The sequence below is a fragment of the Palaemon carinicauda genome, chromosome 37 (genome assembly GCF_036898095.1).
Source record: "Palaemon carinicauda isolate YSFRI2023 chromosome 37, ASM3689809v2, whole genome shotgun sequence".
Taxonomy (NCBI): Eukaryota; Metazoa; Arthropoda; class Malacostraca; order Decapoda; family Palaemonidae; genus Palaemon; species Palaemon carinicauda.
The window spans coordinates 8,188,568-8,208,368 of NC_090761.1; the positions used below are offsets into that span (position 1 = coordinate 8,188,568).

Genomic DNA, 19,801 nt, shown 5'->3' on the forward strand with positions numbered 1-19,801 from the left:
ATGGCTGGTGTATCTCGAGTAGACAGGGTTAGGAACGAAGTAGTAAGGGTGAGAATGGGTGTGAGAAATAAGTTAGCAGCTAGAATGGATATGAATGTTGAGGTGGTTTGGCCATGTTGAGAGAATGGAGAATGGCTGTCTGCTAAAGGTGATGAATGCAAGAGTTGATGGGAGAAGTACAAGAGGAAGGTCAAGGTTTGGGTGGATGGATGGAATGAAGAAAGCTCTGGGTGATAGGAGGATAGATGTGAGAGAGGCAAGAGAGCATGCTAGAAATAGGAATGAATGGCAAGCGATTATGATGCAGTTCCGGTAGGGCCTGCTGCTTCCTCTGGTCGCCTTGGATGACCGCGGAGGTAGCAGCAGTAGGGGATTCACCGTTATGAAGCTTCATCTGTGGTGGATAAACAGTGGAGGGTGGGCTATGGCACCCTAGCAGTACCAGCCGAACTCGGTTGAGTCCCTTGTCAGGCTGGGAGGAACGTAGAGAAGAAAGGTCCCCTTTTTTTCATATGTTTGATGTCGGCTACCCCCCAAAATTAGGGGAAGTGCCTTGGTATATGTATGTATGTATGTACGTATCTTTTGTCAAGACTATATTAGATAGTTATCTGGAGACTACTGCAAGATTCATTGTTAACCCCTAAACCACGATGACGTCCACTGAATGTCAAAACATGTCATATACAATACACTTTGATGTACTTGACTGGTCATTTACAAATATAAACCACATGGAAGTTAAAATCATTTATATATCTTACTAAAGAGTACAACACGTAATAGTATATCACACCTTGGATATTTCACTAAAAAAAGTTCTTCCTCTCTTTGATTTTAGCCCCTCCTTTCTTCAACCAACCAACAAAGACTTTGGGATTCTAGCCCTTATTCCTGATTGTGTAAAAGTTATTTTAGTGGGTTTTTTATGTTACTATGCATAAACACAAAACTCTCTTTGGCCAATGACAACCTCCCCTACCTAAGTAACCCACTTGACACCACCCAGCTTATATACAGCTAGTATTACATCTCACCCCACCACCAACTGAGACACTTACAATTCTAGTCTTAATTCATGGTTATGTAAGGGGTATTTAAGTGTATTTTTAAGTTGCCATATGTGAATTAATCACACAGAAAGCATTCTCTTAAGTGAGATGTAGCTGTGTCGCTGCTTCCCAACCCCCCACGCCATACTCCTAATCTGCATCCTACCCATGAGCCACCCAAGACACCAGCCATGCAATTTGTTAATAGCTCCGTTTGGTCAAATTCCATCACAAACTTATATAAAAAAGCACACCAAATTATCTCCATACTATATATATGCACCTGAAAATGCCTCAAGCCATATAAATCTTCCTCTTATCTTTTTTATAAATTTCCAAAACCCTACTTCATTTACTTGCATTTCAGAGTGGTCCATGAGGAAAATGGTTAGACTAAAATGCATACCTGAATCTTACTTTTCCAACTATGGTGAGAAAATTATATTCATCTCAGAATGCATCTTAGAACTATTCTAGTTTTTCTAACTGCTACAATGACATGGCTACATGTAGATGTGTAGTAGGGACACGAGACAAAAGCCTGCCGCCGAAATGGAAGGAAACGGGGAACCGTACATAAATCTGAATGATAAACTTCTGTTAAACTACAAGATTGAACCACTAAATATAACTGTCATTCACTTATTCAGCTAAGAGGGTAAAACAAAACTAGTCAATAATAAATTTTCATATAAACTATTGGCCCTACAAAGTGAACATAGAAAAGGGATGTGTAGGTGAAAATCTACTCGTCGTCGTCGGCGCCCACTCGTGTCCGAGTATTGGGTTCCGTCGTTAGCCATCAGCCTCCTATCTATGGAGATGAAGAAGGGTGGAGGAAACGACAGAATGCCAGTAGCTGGGTATATTGTTTTGGGTGGTCGTGGCTTTGCAACGGCCACGCGCACACACTTGGCCCACACCGTTTTCACCGCGGCTCAAGACATATGAGACAGGCGGCTTCTCCGATGTTGGTTGCATCGGGCTGCCGGGTTCTTGTTATGTCAAGGCCCGCCTTGTTGCCTGCCTGACAGGCATTGGCCTCTTCCGCCGGCGCTGGGAAGCTCCGCCGTTGGGGTCTTGTTTGGTTTGATTTTGGAGTTTTCCTTCTCCTAGCCTTTGCCTATCTTAAATAAAGGAGAAGGCCTATAGGGGTCCAGTCTCGGTCTGGTCTCTCAGAACTGGCCTTAGCGGTATGGTTGAGCCTGCCAGGGTGGATAAACTACCCCACCGCCATTGCCCAGCCCATCATTGAGAAACTCAAGCCCCTCTACTGCAGCAAAGTGCTGGACCATCTACTATTCAACTGAAAATAATAACAATGCAAACCAGGAAAAACACAAACATCCTAGAACAATCCTGATACTAACACCATAATCAAAAGTTAACAAACTCAATATCTTAATCACATCAATAGAAGAAATAAAACACCACAACTAAAGACTGAATCACTAAAGGTGGTTTGCACTGAAAGAATTGGGGCAACATTCTTGCACTGCCTGATTCCGTAAGGGAAGATTATACATTATGGAGAGAAACAGAATTCATTTTTTGTTTTAAAGGTTGAAAAGCTCACATTTCTGAGATATAAACATTGTGACATACAGATAACATTCACCAAAGTACAGTAAATTATATTCCATACTTGTACCTGTACCATGTTACAATTACTTCCCTACAGTAATAGCCTTGAGCCTGAAAACTACAATCACTTGTAACCTGCAACCTAATCACATTTTTTTCATTTTTAATATCTTGCTTTATGAATTAGAGTAATGTGATACCATAAACCTCAATAGTCTTCTCCAAATTCACAGTTTTCTTGATAAACTTGCAATCATTATCACCATAGTGGCGAGACAATATAAAGGGTAATTATACAGATATCATCTGGTTCTTCAGTTATGGCTCATAATATTCATTTAATTCCCAATACTTCTTGCATCATTAATGCAGATATTTACTTTTACTTAGCAAAAATTAATTCTACTATCATACAAAATACCAGAGAACATACCTTTTACATCTTCAAGAAGCTCTTTACAACTTGCGTAACCTTTTCCAAATTCCTCATTTTCTGGTTCAAGTTCAATAGCTTTCTTAAAATCACTCATAGCTCTTTCAAGTGATTCTGCAATGGAGTAAAATGTGATGAACAAAAATCCTATTTGTATAGAAGTACATTAATCTCTTTACCTTTTTTATGCAGATCAAATAATGTAAAAAGTACAGTTGATTGCAATAAAAACAAAATTATATTTGGATTTGTTGCAAAGACAATCCATTCACCTAGATATACTGTAAGCTTTATCATATTTTTCTAAAAGAAAAAATAATTTTCTTATACAAACCAACATTTCATCAGTCACTGAATGTTTCTCAAGCAACCCTTCTCTGAAGGAAATTTGTCAATCTCCTGCTTCCCAGACAAAAGTTCTCCGAAGAACGATTGTCAATCTTCAACAACTGAGAAGTGTATGTGCACTGTAAGGTCCAAGAAGTAGTCCAAAATTCCAGGAATATTCCCTTCTTTATCACCTACAAACACCATTTCTCTAGTAAATGAGCTCGCAAATCCTACATTTAAAAATCTCTTATTAACATGAATTAAAATTTTAAGAGAAATAATTAGATCTGAATTAATTACTAATTTAGGCAACTGATTTTTCTATAGATCTCAGAATGCCTTGGTGTGATATAAGGTTTTGACACTACGCGAACCAGAATTAGTAGCCTTTCTTTTCACTTATGACAATGTATCCATAGCATCAAGCAGTATGAGAAAATTGAGGGCCATACGTTGTCTTAGAAGTGGCTGTTCAAGGAACTTGGAAAAATAGGAAGAATCAGAACTTACGTAAGTATCTTTTTTAAATATAAAACTTACCCGCTGGTTATATAATGGCCAAGTCCCTGGATGCCTCGGCAGGAAATTCAAAATCTCTTGCGCACCTAGCGCAGATATGCCAGGTGTACCCCAGCGCCCTCGCGGTACCACAGGTAGAACTATACCCAACCAATTCAGATTTTCCCTGCCGACATGGCCGTCGGTTCTTTTGGAAATTCTTTCTCGCTTTTTACTCTGTTTGGATGTTATTTGGTGATGTATTAACGTTTTTTGAGTCTAGGCTTTCGCCCTTTTTTCTTTTATTTGAATGTATTTATAACTTAAAAGGTAAGTTTAAAAGGTTTATCGACCTATTTTAAACCTCACGAAAGCATAGGACGAAAGGTAAACTTCTCGTCCATTGATGACGTCACAGCCTTATGTCGTAGGCTATAAGTCCGTCTTGCTTTTACAAAGAATATAAGTGAATACTTTCGTTTGAAATATTAAGTTATAAATTTAATTGAAGGATTATTAATCTAAGAAAATTGTATCCTTTTAATAGTTTTCTTAAGGTAATCTTCAATCTGGTTGCTAAGATTAACTAGCGTTCAGTTGTTACGCAGTTATCAGTATTGTTACAATATTACGATATTTCGTAGAGATTTTTATGAACAGTACATTCTTCTTACTTCTCAAGTTTTTTAGTTGTACTATATAAAAGGAACTTTTTATTTTGAAATTAATTGTTCCTGTCAGTATTTTTCCTTAGTAAGAAATTAAAGGAAGTTAAATTTTCACTTAATGTTTATACGAATCGATGTAGAGCACGATTCTATTTATCGTTGTTTCTGTAGTGAAATACTAAGATCGTTTTTATATTAAGTGTAAATGTTCCAAATATTACGAGTGATGATTCATCTCTTATTGGAATTCCTTAATTTAAGGGTTTATTTTATTTTATAAATGTTATACCTACTAAGGTAATATTTAATATTTGATATTTAATATTTTGTTACATCTATATGGGATTCAGTACTTTTGTATTCCCATTCAAACAATTGTCCAGTAACAGAATTATCAGTCTCTCCCTACGGAGTTCGTTTCCTTTGAAAGAGTGTATTCTTTGGTTTTCAGGTAATTATGAAACTATCTTTGTGCCAAAGAGTACAGTAAAGTGCAAATTTTTAGTGATAAATTGTGCAGTGAATTTTATTTAGTGGAGAGTGCTTCTATTCGAACCTGTCGTTATCCTAGCCTTAGACCTCTGTCGAGCTCCCGGACCCAGGGGAGAAGTTAAGTCAAACTGCAAAAGGAATCGAAAGGGTAACCAGGCGTTAGAGTCTTTTAAGACCCGAATTGAAGTCCTCTCGAGCGTTTTCTGTCGATAACCAGAACGCTCACCCTCGCGATAGATAAAGCGAGGTATTGGTGTTTTCAAAGGCGCTAAGCTGAAAACAAAATTAGATTCGTTCTGCGTGTGTTACATTTCATGTGGCGCAGACGCAGTGCCACCACCCCCACCTGATGGGTGTCGTCTCTCGACAGTGGCAAGCGCTATGGTTCGACGCAGTTAATGCTGAATACGTTTCGCCAAAGGTTGATCCTTGATCTTTGTAGTTAGGCATGAAACAGCATCTATCTTCGTTTATGCAGTCTTTTCAGCCTGCCGTTAACAGTGCGGTTGGATGTCTCGTTTCCGGTCTTTGACACGGTCGCGCAGGCGTCGTGTCTTTAACGGTGAGGTCTTGTTGCGCACAGGCGGCCTACCAACCGCAATGTTCAATGGTGGGGGAAAGTGGATGCTTTACTTCGATTACCTGCTCAACGCAAACCTACTGCTCATAGCACCTAGTATCAGTCTATACAGACTCGCCGACGTTCGCCAGGCAGCAGAGCCGGCGTAGCGTCATCGGAACGGTGCGGCAACGGAAACGGAACGTCGACGGAATGGAGCGAAGCGCCACATCAGTGTGGACGCTTCAGCGTCGTTGTGGACACTTCAGTGTCAGTGTGGCTGCTTTCAGTGTCAGTATGGACACTTCAACGTCAGTATGGACGCTTCAGCGCCAGTGTGGACGCTTCAGCGGCTGTGTGGACACTTCAGCGCTAGTGTGGGCGCTTCAGCATCTGAAGCGTCGGGGTGGAGCGTCCGGGTGGACGCTTCGCTACCTATGACAATAGACTTTGATGTCTACCTGACCATGAACGTCTAGTGTTAAGTTATTGTTGCTCCAGGCACTATATTAAGAAATAAATCTTAACTAGAAAGATTTTATATTCTCGGACCAAGGCCGGCTCTAACTCTTGGTTGTGAGAACTAGAATTAAAACCTCTAAGTATTGAGGTCTGAATTCAGAATCATAAGGAGTGGATTCCTAAAAATCAAGACTTCTCTTCCTAGGATAGAGATTGTAAAAGGAAGGGAATAACTTTCAGAAACTCATGAGAATTTTTCTAAAAGAGTTTCCCTCATATTTTTTACCTGCTGCTCCTCGTTCCGACTTCAGAGTTTTCGCTAGTTGAGTTGATGGTGTCTCTAGTTATTTTATTTTATTATTATTACAAGCCAGCTACAACCCTAGTTGGGAAAGCAAGATGCTTTAACCCAAAGGGCGCCTTTAGGGAACGTTGGCCTGGTAAATTAATGGTAAAATAAATTAATAAATTAACATTTTATCATTCTCAGGAAAATAATGAACCTTACTATAGAGATTGATACAGCGCTTGCAGCTGCAACAACAGGAAGGGCATTAAGGCCTTTTATGAAAATAGAATGTAAAAGTATATCTCCCACCACGGGCAGATCTTTTATGATTTAAGGTATTATGCTTTTAAACAGCTCTTGTTAGTGACTCGTAAATATAGTGCAGTGCTCTGGAGGAGGTGTTTGTTCGTGTTCACCTTGCCCCTAGTCCTATATCTCTTCCTTACGTTCCAACCCTTGGGAGAAGGAAGGTCGGTAGGCTGAGGTTCTTCGCGGACCTTGTGCATTAAACGTCTGTTCTGCCAAGCGATATTGTTGACGCAGTCCAAGACGTTTTTTCTCCACTTTGGAATGACGAAGTTGGAATGTCTTGAAGCGATCAGTTCGTCATCGCTATGGTATCATGGATCTTGTAACTGCTTTCTGCAAATTAGAATGCAGTTCCCTGACGAGTATGACTGTCTACGTTTTCCCTGTCTTCCAGACTAGGAAGTTACTCGTCATGTATGCACGCGAACAGAATTTTCCTTCGCAGCAATCGTGTTTGATGCTTAAACAGGAAGCAATCGAGAGTGTTTTTTCTTCCGCGATAGAAGCGGAAGTCAGACAAGTCACATACAATCCTAGCTCTTCCTCTGGATTCTGACTCACTTTCAGGGAGGAAAGGCTTTGCCCTCATCGAAGGTCGCAAAACCTAGACTTGGTAGTCACCAATCAATTTGTCCTAGACCTTTCAGGAGTCGTATGTTTTCTTATCCTGCAGTACCTAACGTTCGCCGGAAGTTTTTTCTTTTCGGAAGAAGGCGACGTGTTGGCACCAGAATCGTGTAAGACACATAGTTCTTCTGGGGAAAAGGTGCTCAGTCTGCTTCTGTTCACACTTCTTTCCCTCCCCCAGTTTGGGGAAAGCTCTATTACTTTCTTCTGAGGTCTAGCGACTACTGTTGACGGTATCTCACAGCATTGGATACGTTCAGTTCGCGCACAAGGCGCGCTTGAAATGTCATAGGCACTCTACCAGGTCGCTCCCAGGACTACGGTTGATGTTCTCTCCTGGCCTTCGTCCATGCTTGGGTTGGCGCACTCGCTACCCCGCGAGTGTAGATTTGGTCTGAGCTAAAAGAGGTCTACAGTATTTCATCTGTGTTTAGCGTTTACGATTCTCGGGGGGAAAATATTTTCTCCTAAAGAGTCTAAGGACTACCAGAGATCATAGAAATGGTTTTCCGACCAGTGTCAGAAGGCATAGTTCTCCTATACTTAGTAACGCTTCCTCGCAGAGATATGCTCGTGTTACGAGAAACGTTAGAGCGGGTGCTTGTAGAAGTCTGGTCTCTCTCTTACGGCAGACGTCACGCAAACACAAACGCAGGTTCTGGTCTCTCCCTCACGCAGTCACAGACGCAGACGCCAGTCTGGTCATATGTTGGACGCTGACACTGACAGCCTAAGTTGATCCTTTCAACGAGTTGTCCCATTTTCGCGGTCTGCGGGACGCGTGACTCTCACTCATGCGGACGCATCCAACACGGGACAACTCTCGGCAATCAGTTCCGTCTTTCCGTCAATGACCAGTCGAGATGCTGTCGCCTCTACGCAGCACGCTGTAGATTTACAGCAAGCGGGGCTCATGCGACTTTATGGTCGCATGCTAGATGCATACAGTCAAGTCTTTCTCACAGCAGTATAAACAGACTATTGTCTCTCCTTCGCGTCTCTCTGGCTTCGCAGCTAACACTCCCTCGTGTCAAGCTTTGGCTTTAAGTTTGTTGAACACTTGCTGATTACACACGATCAGGTCTTAACCTCACAGCATGAGGTTCACGTTGTTGATGCTTCTTTTCAACAAGCCTAGCTTTAATATCGGTTTCTTGCGACCGATATGGACAAGTTTTGGGAGGCGGTTCTAGATCCCTCTTCTCTCTCACGGCATGTTGGGTGTAGGCAGCATGCTGGAACCATACTGAACTCATGCTGGGTGCATGCTGGAAGCATGTCTTTAGTCCTTTTCCCCGTGTCAGGATCACGAACGTTTTATGTTAAACCTTCAAGCTTTAGGCCTAGCTGCCTCCAGTATTTCGGAAAACCCCCAAGATCTAGAGGGTTGTTTGAAGGAAACAGCTGAAGCTTTCCCTTGTACAAAGGACATTTGCCTCAAGGTTTTCCAACCCAATTAGAGTGTTTTATGGAGTGGTGTAGAGCTAGAGCCGGCTCTTCATTAGGTAACTCTAACACAAGTGGTATATTTTTTCTTAGACCTTAGAAGAAAACACATTTTCTTTCCTCCTCGGCCATCAAAGGGTACAGGAGTATGCGGGCATCTGTCCTCAGACGCAGAAGATTGGATCTATTAAATAGAGACCTTATAGGTCTTCTCAGATCATTTGAGAGGACTTGGAGGCATCAGCAAGATGCGCCAGCCTGGAATTTAGGGTTCGTTTCTGGAGTTTCGCGGTAGTGACAGATCCGACCCTTTACCCTTGGTTTCTTTTTAAGGCCTAACTTTGGAGACTTTCTGAGTAAGTCTACCATAGTTGAGAGTCAGTGAAGTTCACTCTTTTAGCAAGAACACGGACTTCACATTGGTTAAGCCATAGGTACCTTGCAACCTGGAATCTTGCTAATTAACAAATATCTTTCTCATCCATAGCCTAAAATCTTTCGGGATCACTATTCTCTCGAATTTGGTTTGGGATGGGCTGAGAAGAGTTTTTTGCCTGATTAAAACGATGAAGTTTTATTGGGACAAGGACAAAGAAGTTAAGAGTCTATTCATAACTCTTGGGTGCATGGTCAAGAAGCCTGCGCTATCCATGTTTAAAACATTCTATCATCTCGTAAGGACCTTGATTACAAAGGTTCTTCCGCACGGTTGGGTGACAGATCGTAAGATGTTGTAAGAGTAAAGACTCACGAAGTTAGAGCTGTAGAAACTTCTGTAACTTTTAAACTAAACTGTTCTCTGCAAAGCATCGCATATACAGCATTGTGAAGGGGTAATCCTGTATTCGCCTTGCATTACTTTTACCGTGTCCAGTCTTTTTATGAAGACGTCTACATTTTGGGATCACTTGCAACAACGAGTGGAGTAGTAGGTGAAACATTTTCCACTACATTTCCCTAAATTCCTAGTACCCCTGTTCTTCTCTTGGAACTGTTAGATATATTTTTATGATTGTATGTGAAGATTGCTCGGCTATCTTCCGCAATCTTTGACCTAGTCAGGTGGTCATTTTGTTCTAGAGAGCGCACGGAACAAGGGTATTAGTTGAGGTCCTGTCATGTTATAGGTGGTTGTACCGTTTGACAGCTCCTAGAGATCATCAGCCCCGAGTGGATCACTGGATCTCCTAAGGATAGCAGACAAAATGAGGCAGAGCATTGCTGTCAGCTTCCTTATCAGGTTAGAACCGCTTAAGTTGTTTATGTAACTCTTAAGTGAATTTCCAATTATACGGCTGTCTCTGACCCGCCACCAATGGGTGTCAATCAGCCATTATATAACCAGCGGGTAAGTTTTATATTTAAAAATGATATTTTCATAATAAAATAAATTTTTGAATAAACTTACCCGCTGGTTATATAAGTTTTAGACCCACCCTCCTCCCCTCTAGAGACCATGGGGCATGGAAAATCTGAATTGGTTGGGTATAGTTCTACCTGTGGTACCGCGAGGGCACTGAGGTACACCTGGCATATCTGCGCTAGGTGCGCAAGAGATTTTGAATTTCCTACCGAGGCGTCCAGGGACTTGGCCATTATATAACCAGCGGGTAAGTATATAAAAAAAAAAATTTTATTATGAAAATATCATATTTGGATACGTTTCAAAAATAAGTTTCCTTAACAAACGAGTAGGAGACATCTCATCAGAGTAGGGCTTGTCCTCCATAACATCTTCATCTTCAAACTCATGTTCTGAAGAATATCCAATACATTAAATACTGTCCTTCCAATTTATGTACCTTCAACAGGAACTTTTAGTGCCTGCATATGGCAAGGGACTTCTTTTGAAAGTTAAGGTATGTAATAGCACCTAAACTAACATCATTAGGGAAAACATTAGATGTTCTGGTGCCTGCCCAGATGTGCAAACAATGTGTTTTATCCTTCGGAACATGATGCAACCCATCAGAAATAGGAACCATATTATATACCATGCCCATAAAAATATATAGTATGCTCATTCTAAAGACACTAGAGAGCAAGATTGATGAAAATCTGAGATGAACAAGCAAGATTTAGAAAAGGTATAAGTTGTACTGACCAAATTTTCATTTTAAAACATGTAGTACAGCAATGTGTAAAATATAGAAATCCACATTTGATGTCATTTGTGGACTAAGAAAAAGCCTTTGATAGTATGCACCAGCCAATTTTGTGGAGAGTCCTTCTTTATTATGGAGTTCCTCTTAAATATGTAAATTTGATTAAGTCTGTCCATGAGCATACCAAGTGCAAAGTTAATGTTAGTGGAGTCCTCTCAAATGAATTTCCAATGAACAGTGGAGTATTCCAAGGGTATGTGATGTCATCTATGTTGTTTATCCTCCTCATGGATTTTGTAATACATAGAACAGTTTGGGATGGTGGAGAAGGATTGGACTGGATTGAGAACAGGAAATTAGCTGACCTAGTACTCTAGGTCAGCTAATTTCCTGATGATGCTGTCCTTATTAGTAGAACACTACAGGACTTGCTAAGCTTGCTTACCAGATTGCATGAAATATCACATGAGGTTGAGCTCAAGATAAATAGAAGAAAGACTGAGATGATGAGAACGGAATATGTAATGGAAGATGAAATACCAATGGAAGGAGAAAGGATTAATGAGGTGGAATCATTTAAATATTTAGGAACTATGATCTCTAACACAAGATACTTTGAATTTGTGTTTAATGAAAGATTGAAAAAAGCAAGTCAAACAATGATTAGGTTGAGTTAAATTTGGAAATCAAATCACCTGAAATTACATATAAAAATCAAGCTATATATCAGTTTAGTGAGATCGGTGTTACTGTATGGATATGTGTTATGGTACGACAATGAAACAATATCCAACAGATTTAGTAGATTTGAGAACACAGCCCTCAGAAGGACATTAGGAGTTAAATGGCAGGACAGGATTAGAATTGAAACCATAAGAGAAATAATTTGAGTGCCATATGTAGATGAAATCATGTGAGGTAGATGGAGATGGTTTGGGCATGCTCTTGCACTCCCCAGGAGATGGTTCACCAAACTTTCAACTGGGCTCCACAAGGCACTAGAAGAGTAGGAAGACCCAGGCCTACATGGCTGAGGACTATGAGATGTGAAGTGGGAGATGATGAATGGAGAAGTATTGATTTAAAAGCTCAAGATAGAGACGACTTGCGAAATCTAACCGAGGACCTTTGCATCAATAAGCGTGGGAGGAGATGATGATAATGATAACGACGATATGCCATGCCATTAATATACAAAATAAGTGGTTACCTACAAGCGCTTACTTCAGCGAAGGGAGGTATACAGTGCTAGAATCTAGTCTACTAACTCAATCTTCTACCTCATGATCCAGAGGTCTATGGAAGCTGACAGGATTGCGGATATGCAAGGGCTGCACGGCAGAAAATCCAGAAGTAATTTTAGAGTGCAAAGCTTTAAGAGAGGACCTCTACTCTGTCATGCGCTGTGGCCCATAAGAACCCTTACCAACTGGTGTACTAGAGCCACTAGTGAAAACTTAAGGAGTTAGATTAGGAATCGAAACTGAGCAGGTTAGGTTATGATTATTGTTTTGGCCCAAACATTCATTGGACTTTTCAGATTAAACATACTAAGGTAATGAAGTCAAGATCTTATGAAGCTCATTACTTTACAATCCAAATCCAAACCTTGCTAGTGGCTGTGGCTCATTAATAACTGATGGCTCGTTCATGATTGATGAAGCATTTCCATCTTCATCCCATCATATTCAATTAGCCTAATCTTCTTTAAATATTTCGTTCAACTAAAATCTAGCTTTCTTTCATGTTTGGCACTCAGTAATTACTACTAGCAAATCCAGATCTCCAAAATAATCACTAATAAAAGGGTTCTTCAATCTAAAGCCCATATACGGATGCAATGTGAAGACTAATGAAGAGGCAGATGCTCTCTAACCACGTCATGGTTGCTGCCATAAGTCATTAGATATTTTATTAAGGGGCTAGAGGCATAAGCCTCTTGAAGGAGAACATAAAGGGACATTTTCAGTTTTTTAGGGGGCTATGTCGAGATATGCCAGCTTCAAGAAGGAAGCAATACAATCATAAGGAGAGATTCATTTAATATTCATTAGCACAACTTACCTATTTTTTCACCAACCTCGTAACTTTGACAAAGTCTATAGTGAATAGTTGCCCGGTTGTAATATGCAATAGCAAGCATAGGATGATATTTAATTGCTAAATTATAATCTTCCAGGGCTTCATCAAAAGCTACTTGCATGTACTTGCTATGCCCTCTATTGTTGTAAGCAGTAGCTAAGCACCAGTACCTGCAAAGAATTAGTTGATGACAAATACTGTACAGTAATAAAAGGATTTTAAAACTAAAAACTATTATTTCCATGAATCTTACCTTTGAAAAGTAAAATATTAGTTCAAAAATGACAATTTCACAATCTAGGAACAAAAAAACTTAATTTTAATCAAAGTCAACTATTTCTATACTGTATTGATCTGATGTTGATACTGTTTCACTCTTGAAGATGGTTACATGCCAGCATCTAACTTTAAAATGACAAATTTGCAAGGTAATTTATATTTTCCTAACTATACAAACCTTAGCTATTTAATATGGGTTTGTTCCGTAACCGAAATACAAACCACGCTATTTACATAGGGTTTCCTTTCGGCGTAATTGAAATGACGAGCCATTAAAGTTTTAACGAGGGTTTAACTACCCCCGCACTAATTAGCGGGGGGTAGGGGAGTGGTAGCTAGTTACCCCTCCCCCCTCCACACACCGGTGAGCTGCCTCACTTCACTTTTGGCTCTGACGATGTACAGATGTTTTGTCCCGTCCTCGCATATTGACAGCCTTAATTTGCTTGCTTTTTCTTCCAGTGTGTGTTTGTTGAAGTTGGCCTCTACATTTGCTTTCCACCATGCGGAAATGCCCTGGACTTCCCGATCGCCCCTGCGAAATTTTCATGTCGGCGGTCGAGACAGACCCTCACTCCCTTTGCCCGCAGTGTTGAGGTCAACGGTGTAGTAGTGATAATCTGTGTATGGAATCTTAGGAGTGGCCTACCTCCCAGTGGGGGAAGTTTGCGCGGCAGCGTAAGAAGAGTTCTAAGAGAGACCGTTCTTCCCCCAGGGGAAGGAAGGCTCCAAGGACTCTTCTTCCGTTGCCCGAACCTCCTCCGAAGTTACCACTCGTTCGGTCTCTCGTGAGAGGCAGCCGAATGATAGCGTAGGCCCTTCTTGTTCCCAAACTCGGTGTGTGGGAGAGGGCGTTGCCTCCTATTGCGAGGCAGTGCCCCCCCCCCCCCCCCAGCGGAAGATTTTATTGACATTGTAGACTATGATCAAACAGTGTCTAATAATGATCTCTTCCAGCTTTGGACTTCCTTGGGGCTTAAGGGCTCGCCCTCCAAGGAAGCCCTCTTTGACCTAATCCAGTTGGGGGCAGCTGTCCAACAATCACCGGAAATACCAGAGGTAGATCCTTTGGCTATTGACGACGTTGTTGTGACAGAGGCGTCTGACGGGTCGGGTCAAACCCCTGCTGATACTGTTGCTGTTGCTGCTGAAGGCCCAGGGTCCCCCTCCGAACATCCTTCGAGGGGGAAGCTGGGTCCTACGGTTTCTCCTGCGAGTGTTGCTCCCCCTCGGGGGGAGTGCACTAACAGAGACTCCTCTTCGGAGGACCGACTATGCTGATACCCAGCCACGTGGTCGCCTTCGCCGTAAGGCTCGCCCTCCTCTTCATCGCCGAGGCCTTCCTTCTCCTTACAAGGGAGTCAAGAGGCGCCTCCTCTTCGGGTCATCCTCGTCGTCCCCTGCGGAGGACTCTTCTCGTCGGGAGCAGCCCGTAACAGCAGCACCTTTGGACCTCTCTGCTGATCGTTCCCGATCTCCTGTGCCTGCCAGATCTCCCTTACCTACGCAAGCACCGGTCCCTTCGGGGCAGAAGGACCTCTCCCACAATGTGGGTGAGGCCCTTCCGCGCCAGGTTCCACCTGTGCGCCCTTCTGATGCGCGCAGGCGCCACCGCTCACCTGATCGCCAACGCCCTCCTGCTCGCCAGCGCTCTCCTGCTCGTCAGCGCCCTCCTGCTCGCCAGCGCTCTCCTGCCATAGAGTCTCCTGACTCTCCTCGCCAGCGCTCTCCTGATCGCCAGTGCTCTCCTGCTCACCAGCAATATCCTGTTCACCAGCGCTCTCCTGCTCGCCAGCGCTCTCCTCCTCGTCAGCGCCCTGCGCGCAATCGCTCTACAGCAGATGAGTCGTCAGACTCTTCTTGCCAGCGCTCTTCTCACCGTCGGCACTCTTCTGATCGTCAGCACTCTCCAGATCGCCAGCGCTCTCCTGATCGTTAGCGCTCTCCCGATTGCCAACGCGCCCCTGCTCGCCAGCGCTCTCCTGCACCTGCTCGCCAGCCTGCTCAGCGATCGCCTGCGCGCCCGTGCACTTCAGCCCCTGCTGCGCGCCCTGCGCGTCAACAGTCTCCTGAGCGCCGCCCACCCCCAGCGCGCCAGCACACTACGACACGCCCAGTTCCTGATACGCGCCAACGCTCGCCCCCACGCCCACGATCTTCGGATCTGGGCGCTGGCAAGGACATTGTTCCTCTGCCTCGTCAGCGTTCCCCTACGCAACGACCACCGCCTGCGTTCCAGTCTCCAGCGCGCACTAAAGTGCATACGCGCCCGCGCGCCCACGAACCAGTTCCTGAGCCTGCCCACGAGACTTCACCATCGAGACCTTCAGCCACGACGCGCCATCCTACGCGTCAGCGATCTCCTACGCGCCAGCATTCTCCTGCGCGCCCGCGCGATTCTTCGCCTGTGCACAAGCGCTCACCAACGCGCCCACGCTTATGATCGCCACAGGGCTCCGACCCGTCCACGCCCCAACTCTCCTGCGCCCGCAGCTCCGCGCGCCCACGCTCCTGCGCCCGCAGCTCCACGCGCCCACGCTCCTGCGCGCTAACGATCGCCCGCGCGCGACCCCACGGATCTGCCATCGCGCGAGCACCAGCGCGAACTAGCTATCCTTCCGTCGCGCGATCGCCAGTGCGAACCAGCGATCCTTCCGTCGCACGATCGCCAGCGCGAACCAGCGATCCGCCCATCGCGCGAGCACCAGTGCGACCCCCAGCGCGATTCCTGCAGGGTTTCGCAGCGCGACCAACCTTGTGAGGCACCAGGCTTGCATACTTCCAGGTCATCCTCACGATCGCCATCACGGAAGCGCCGAGCACGCATCCAGGAACAAGACGAGTCTTCAGAGAGGTCCGGACAACTTTCTTCTTTCCAGACAGGACCTGTAGTATCCACTCCGAAGGATCAACCGATCCCCTTCCCTCCAGCGGGGATCGCTGACACTGCGTCAGTCAGTCGCCAGCCTTGGTTCGGTTCCCTGATGAAAGTGGTGGTGCAGACTATGAAGCAAGCTCTCGCTGATCTGGGACTGAAACCAAAGGCTCCCTCGCCCCCGCTGAAGAGAAGGAGAAGTGGACTTCGCGGTGACTTCTCCCCGGGTTAAGTTGGCTCCCAAGAGGTCCGTTGGGAAGGCCCCTTCCCCCTCACAGACGCTTTCTCCTTCCCCTGTGGACGAACCTTTGCCGTCCTCGGGAGAATCCAGCGAGGTGAGACTCACTCCCAGGGCACCAATAGGAGGAACCCCACCTCAAGGAAGAGAAACGTCTCGCGTGGGAAGTACCTTCCAGACCACTTTGCTGGAGTCCTGTATCCCTCCCAGGAGGGAGCCCAAGGACTCCAAGACGTTACCCAAATCATCGTCAAGGTTTCGTCCAGAGCCAGCCCTTCCCCGAGAGAACGTCCGCGTTTCTCCCCATGAAGAGCCAGTGGGGACAGGAGACTTAGCTGCCAGTCCACAAGCAGGAGAGCAGCGAGAATTGGAGCACGCCTTCTGGCAGGTCCTTGGACTAATGAGGCAACTCAGTAGTTTCAAGGACCCCGAGACCGCCCCTCGCGAAGGCAAGGATACGGTCCTGGACCAAGTTTATGGCACTTAGAAGACCCCCAAGACCAGTGCAGCCCTGCCCTGGTCCCAAGGGATGAAGAGTGCCAGGGACAAGGTCGAGGGCCAGCTTTCCGAGCTTGCCTCCTCCAGCCGTTCTCCTGCCGGTAACAAGCTCCTCCCACCTCCTCGCATTCAGCAGAGGAGGTACTTCGAGATCATGGAGGAGCCTTGTTTAACTCTTCCCCTGCACCACTCTGTGGAAAAGCTCACCAGGGGTCTCCCTGTGGAGAAACTCAACGCCCGGCAGGTGACATTCACAGCGTCGGAGGTCCTGAGCCAGGAGAAGGTCGCGAAGTGTGCCATGCAGGCCACTTCGTGGCTGGATGTCTGGCTAGGATCTCTGGGCATCCTATTGCACTCTGAGGACTTGTCCAAGGAGGGCAATAGGAAGGCCCTGGAGACCTTCCTCCTCTTGGGAACGCGCTCTATCGAGTTTTTAGCTCACCAGATCACTAACCTGTGGGCTAACTCGATCCTCAAGCGCCGTGACACGGTGACCGAGAGGTTCCACCCGAAGGTCCCCGCGATGGATGTCAGCAAGCTCAGACACTCCTCCATCCTTGGAGGAGGCCTGTTCGAGCCCAACGACGTAGAACGGACAGCTGAGAGGTGGAAGAAGACGAGTCAAGATTCGCTCCTCCAGAAGGCCCTTACATCCCAGCCCTACAAGCCTCCAGCTCCTCAACAACAGCAGTAGCCTCGCAGGACACCGAAGCAGGCTCCGGCAGCTAAGACCAAGGTGTCTAAACCGCAGCCCTTTCCTGTCAAAGACAAGAGGGGCACAAAGTCCTCCAGGGGAGGCAAAAATCCTAGAAGGAGCGGCCGAGACCGCAAGCGCTAGGATTGGCAATCCCCCTGCGTGTCCACCTGTGGGGGGATGCCTTCAAAGTTGCGTGCTCAGTGGCAGCAACTCGGGGCCGATTCCTGGACGACCTCTGTGGTCGGACAAGGATATCACGTCCCGTTCATTTCATCTCTACCTCCCCTGACAGCGAATCCAGTGTCGTTGAGCTCCTATGCCACGGGATCGGCAAAGGGGCTAGCCCTTCAGGCAGAAGTCGAGACTATGCTCAAGAAGGATGCTCTCCAGGAGGTCGTGGACGGCTCCCCAGGCTTCTTCAGTCGACTCTTTTTTGTAAAGAAGGCGTCTGGAGGCTGGAGACCCGTCATCGACCTCTCAGCCCTGAACAAGTTTGTCAAGCAAACTTCGTTCAGCATGGAGACAGCAGACACGATCAGACTTGCAGTGAGACCGCAAGACTTCATGTGCACACTGGATCTGAAGGACGCGTACTTCCAGATCCCAATCCATCCGTCTTCCAGGAAGTACCTACGTTTCAGCCTAGACAACAAGATCTACCAGTTCAAGGTGCTGTATTTCGGTCTCTCCACACCACCTCAGGTGTTCACCAGTGTGTTCACACTGATATCTTCATGGGCGCACAGGAACGGCATCCGTCTCCTTCGTTATCTGGACGACTGGCTGATCCTGGCAGACTCGGAGTCGACCCTTCTTCGACACCGAGACAGGCTTCTGGGAATTTGCCAAGATCTAGGGATCATGGTAAATCTCAAGAAGTCCTCTCTGCTCCCAATACAGCGACTGGTATATCTAGGCATGATATTAGACACAGATCTCCACAGAGCCTTTCCATCAGACAACAGGATAGCAAGGCTGAGGATGGTTGCAAAACCTTTCCTCAGTCGAGAAGACCTTCCAGCCCAATCATGGTTACGTCTGTTAGGTCACCTAGCCTCCCTGTCCCGTCTAGTTCCAAACGGCCGCCTTAGGATGAGATCTCTGCAGTGGCGGCTCAAGTCCCGGTGGGATCAAGGCAACGATTCCCCGGACTTCCTGGTCTCAATAGGACCTGCGGAACGGACGGACCTGCGGCGGTGGCTGGTCGACGACAACCTCCGAAAGGGAGTGGATCTTCTCGTCCTTCCCCCGGATTTGATGCTGTTTTCGGACGCATCAAAAGAAGGGTGGGGGGCCCACGTTCTGAACCAGAGGGCCTCAGCCCTATGGTCAGAATCAGAAAAGTACCTCCACATAAACCTGCTAGAGCTGAAGGCTGTTTCTCTGGCCCTTCAGCAGTTCCAACAGACCCTGGCGGGCCACTCTGTGGTGGTGATGAGCGACAACACCACGGTAGTGGCTTATATCAACAAGCAGGGAGGTACCTTTTCACAAAAGCTATCCCATCTTGCAGTAGAGATACTGAGATGGACCGAAGTCCACTCGATACGTCTATCAGCTCGCTTCATTCCTGGGAAAAGGAATGTGCTCGCCGACAATCTGAGCAGAGCTTTGCAGATAGTGACTACCGAGTGGTCTTTGGATCCTTTAGGTAGCCAACAAAGTCCTGACTTTGTGGGGTTCCCCGACAGTGGACTTGTTCGCGACAGCCTTGAATTTCAAGCTGCCGCTGTACTGCTCCCCAGTCCCGGACCCCAAGGCACTTTCGCAAGATGCCTTCAAACAACGGTGGGACAACATCGACTTCTACGCCTTCCCACCGTTCTGTCTGATGAGAAGAGTGCTCAACAAGACCAGACTATCGGTCAACCTGTCGATGACCTTAATAGCTCCGCTATGGCATCATGCAGAGTGGTTCCCGGACCTTCTGCAGCTCCTGATGCAACCCCCGAGAGAGCTTCCCTCACGACACGAGCTACTCAGACAACCACACTGCAACATCTTCCACAAAGCCGTAGCGTCGCTTCGGCTTCACGCCTGGAGACTATCTAGCGTCTCCTCTCTGAGAGAGGCTTTTCGCAACAAGTTGCGGAAAGGATGTCTCAACACCTGCGAAAGTCATCCGCAGGTGTCTACCAGGTGAAGTGGAGAGTCTTCTGTGGTTGGTGTTGTGGGAGGGGTATCTCTCCACTCGATGCCTCTATTCCAGCAATAGCGGAGTTCCTCGTTTATGTGCGGGAGGAAATGCGCCTTTCGGTCTCGGCGGTGAAAGGCTATC

The 19,801-nt window shown here is 45.8% G+C and overlaps 1 protein-coding gene across 1 annotated transcript in view; it reads right to left on the reverse strand.

The window, feature by feature from the left end:
- LOC137629434 (uncharacterized) overlaps nt 1-19,801 on the reverse strand; it is a 124,588-nt gene that overhangs the window by 72,135 nt on the left and 32,652 nt on the right. The window contains exons 2-3 of the mRNA XM_068360682.1: nt 12,919-13,106; nt 3,070-3,183 (exon numbers count right to left, since the gene is read on the reverse strand). Of these exons, the coding sequence (XP_068216783.1) occupies nt 3,070-3,183; nt 12,919-13,106 (302 nt within the window). The remainder of the gene's footprint in view (nt 1-3,069; nt 3,184-12,918; nt 13,107-19,801) is intronic.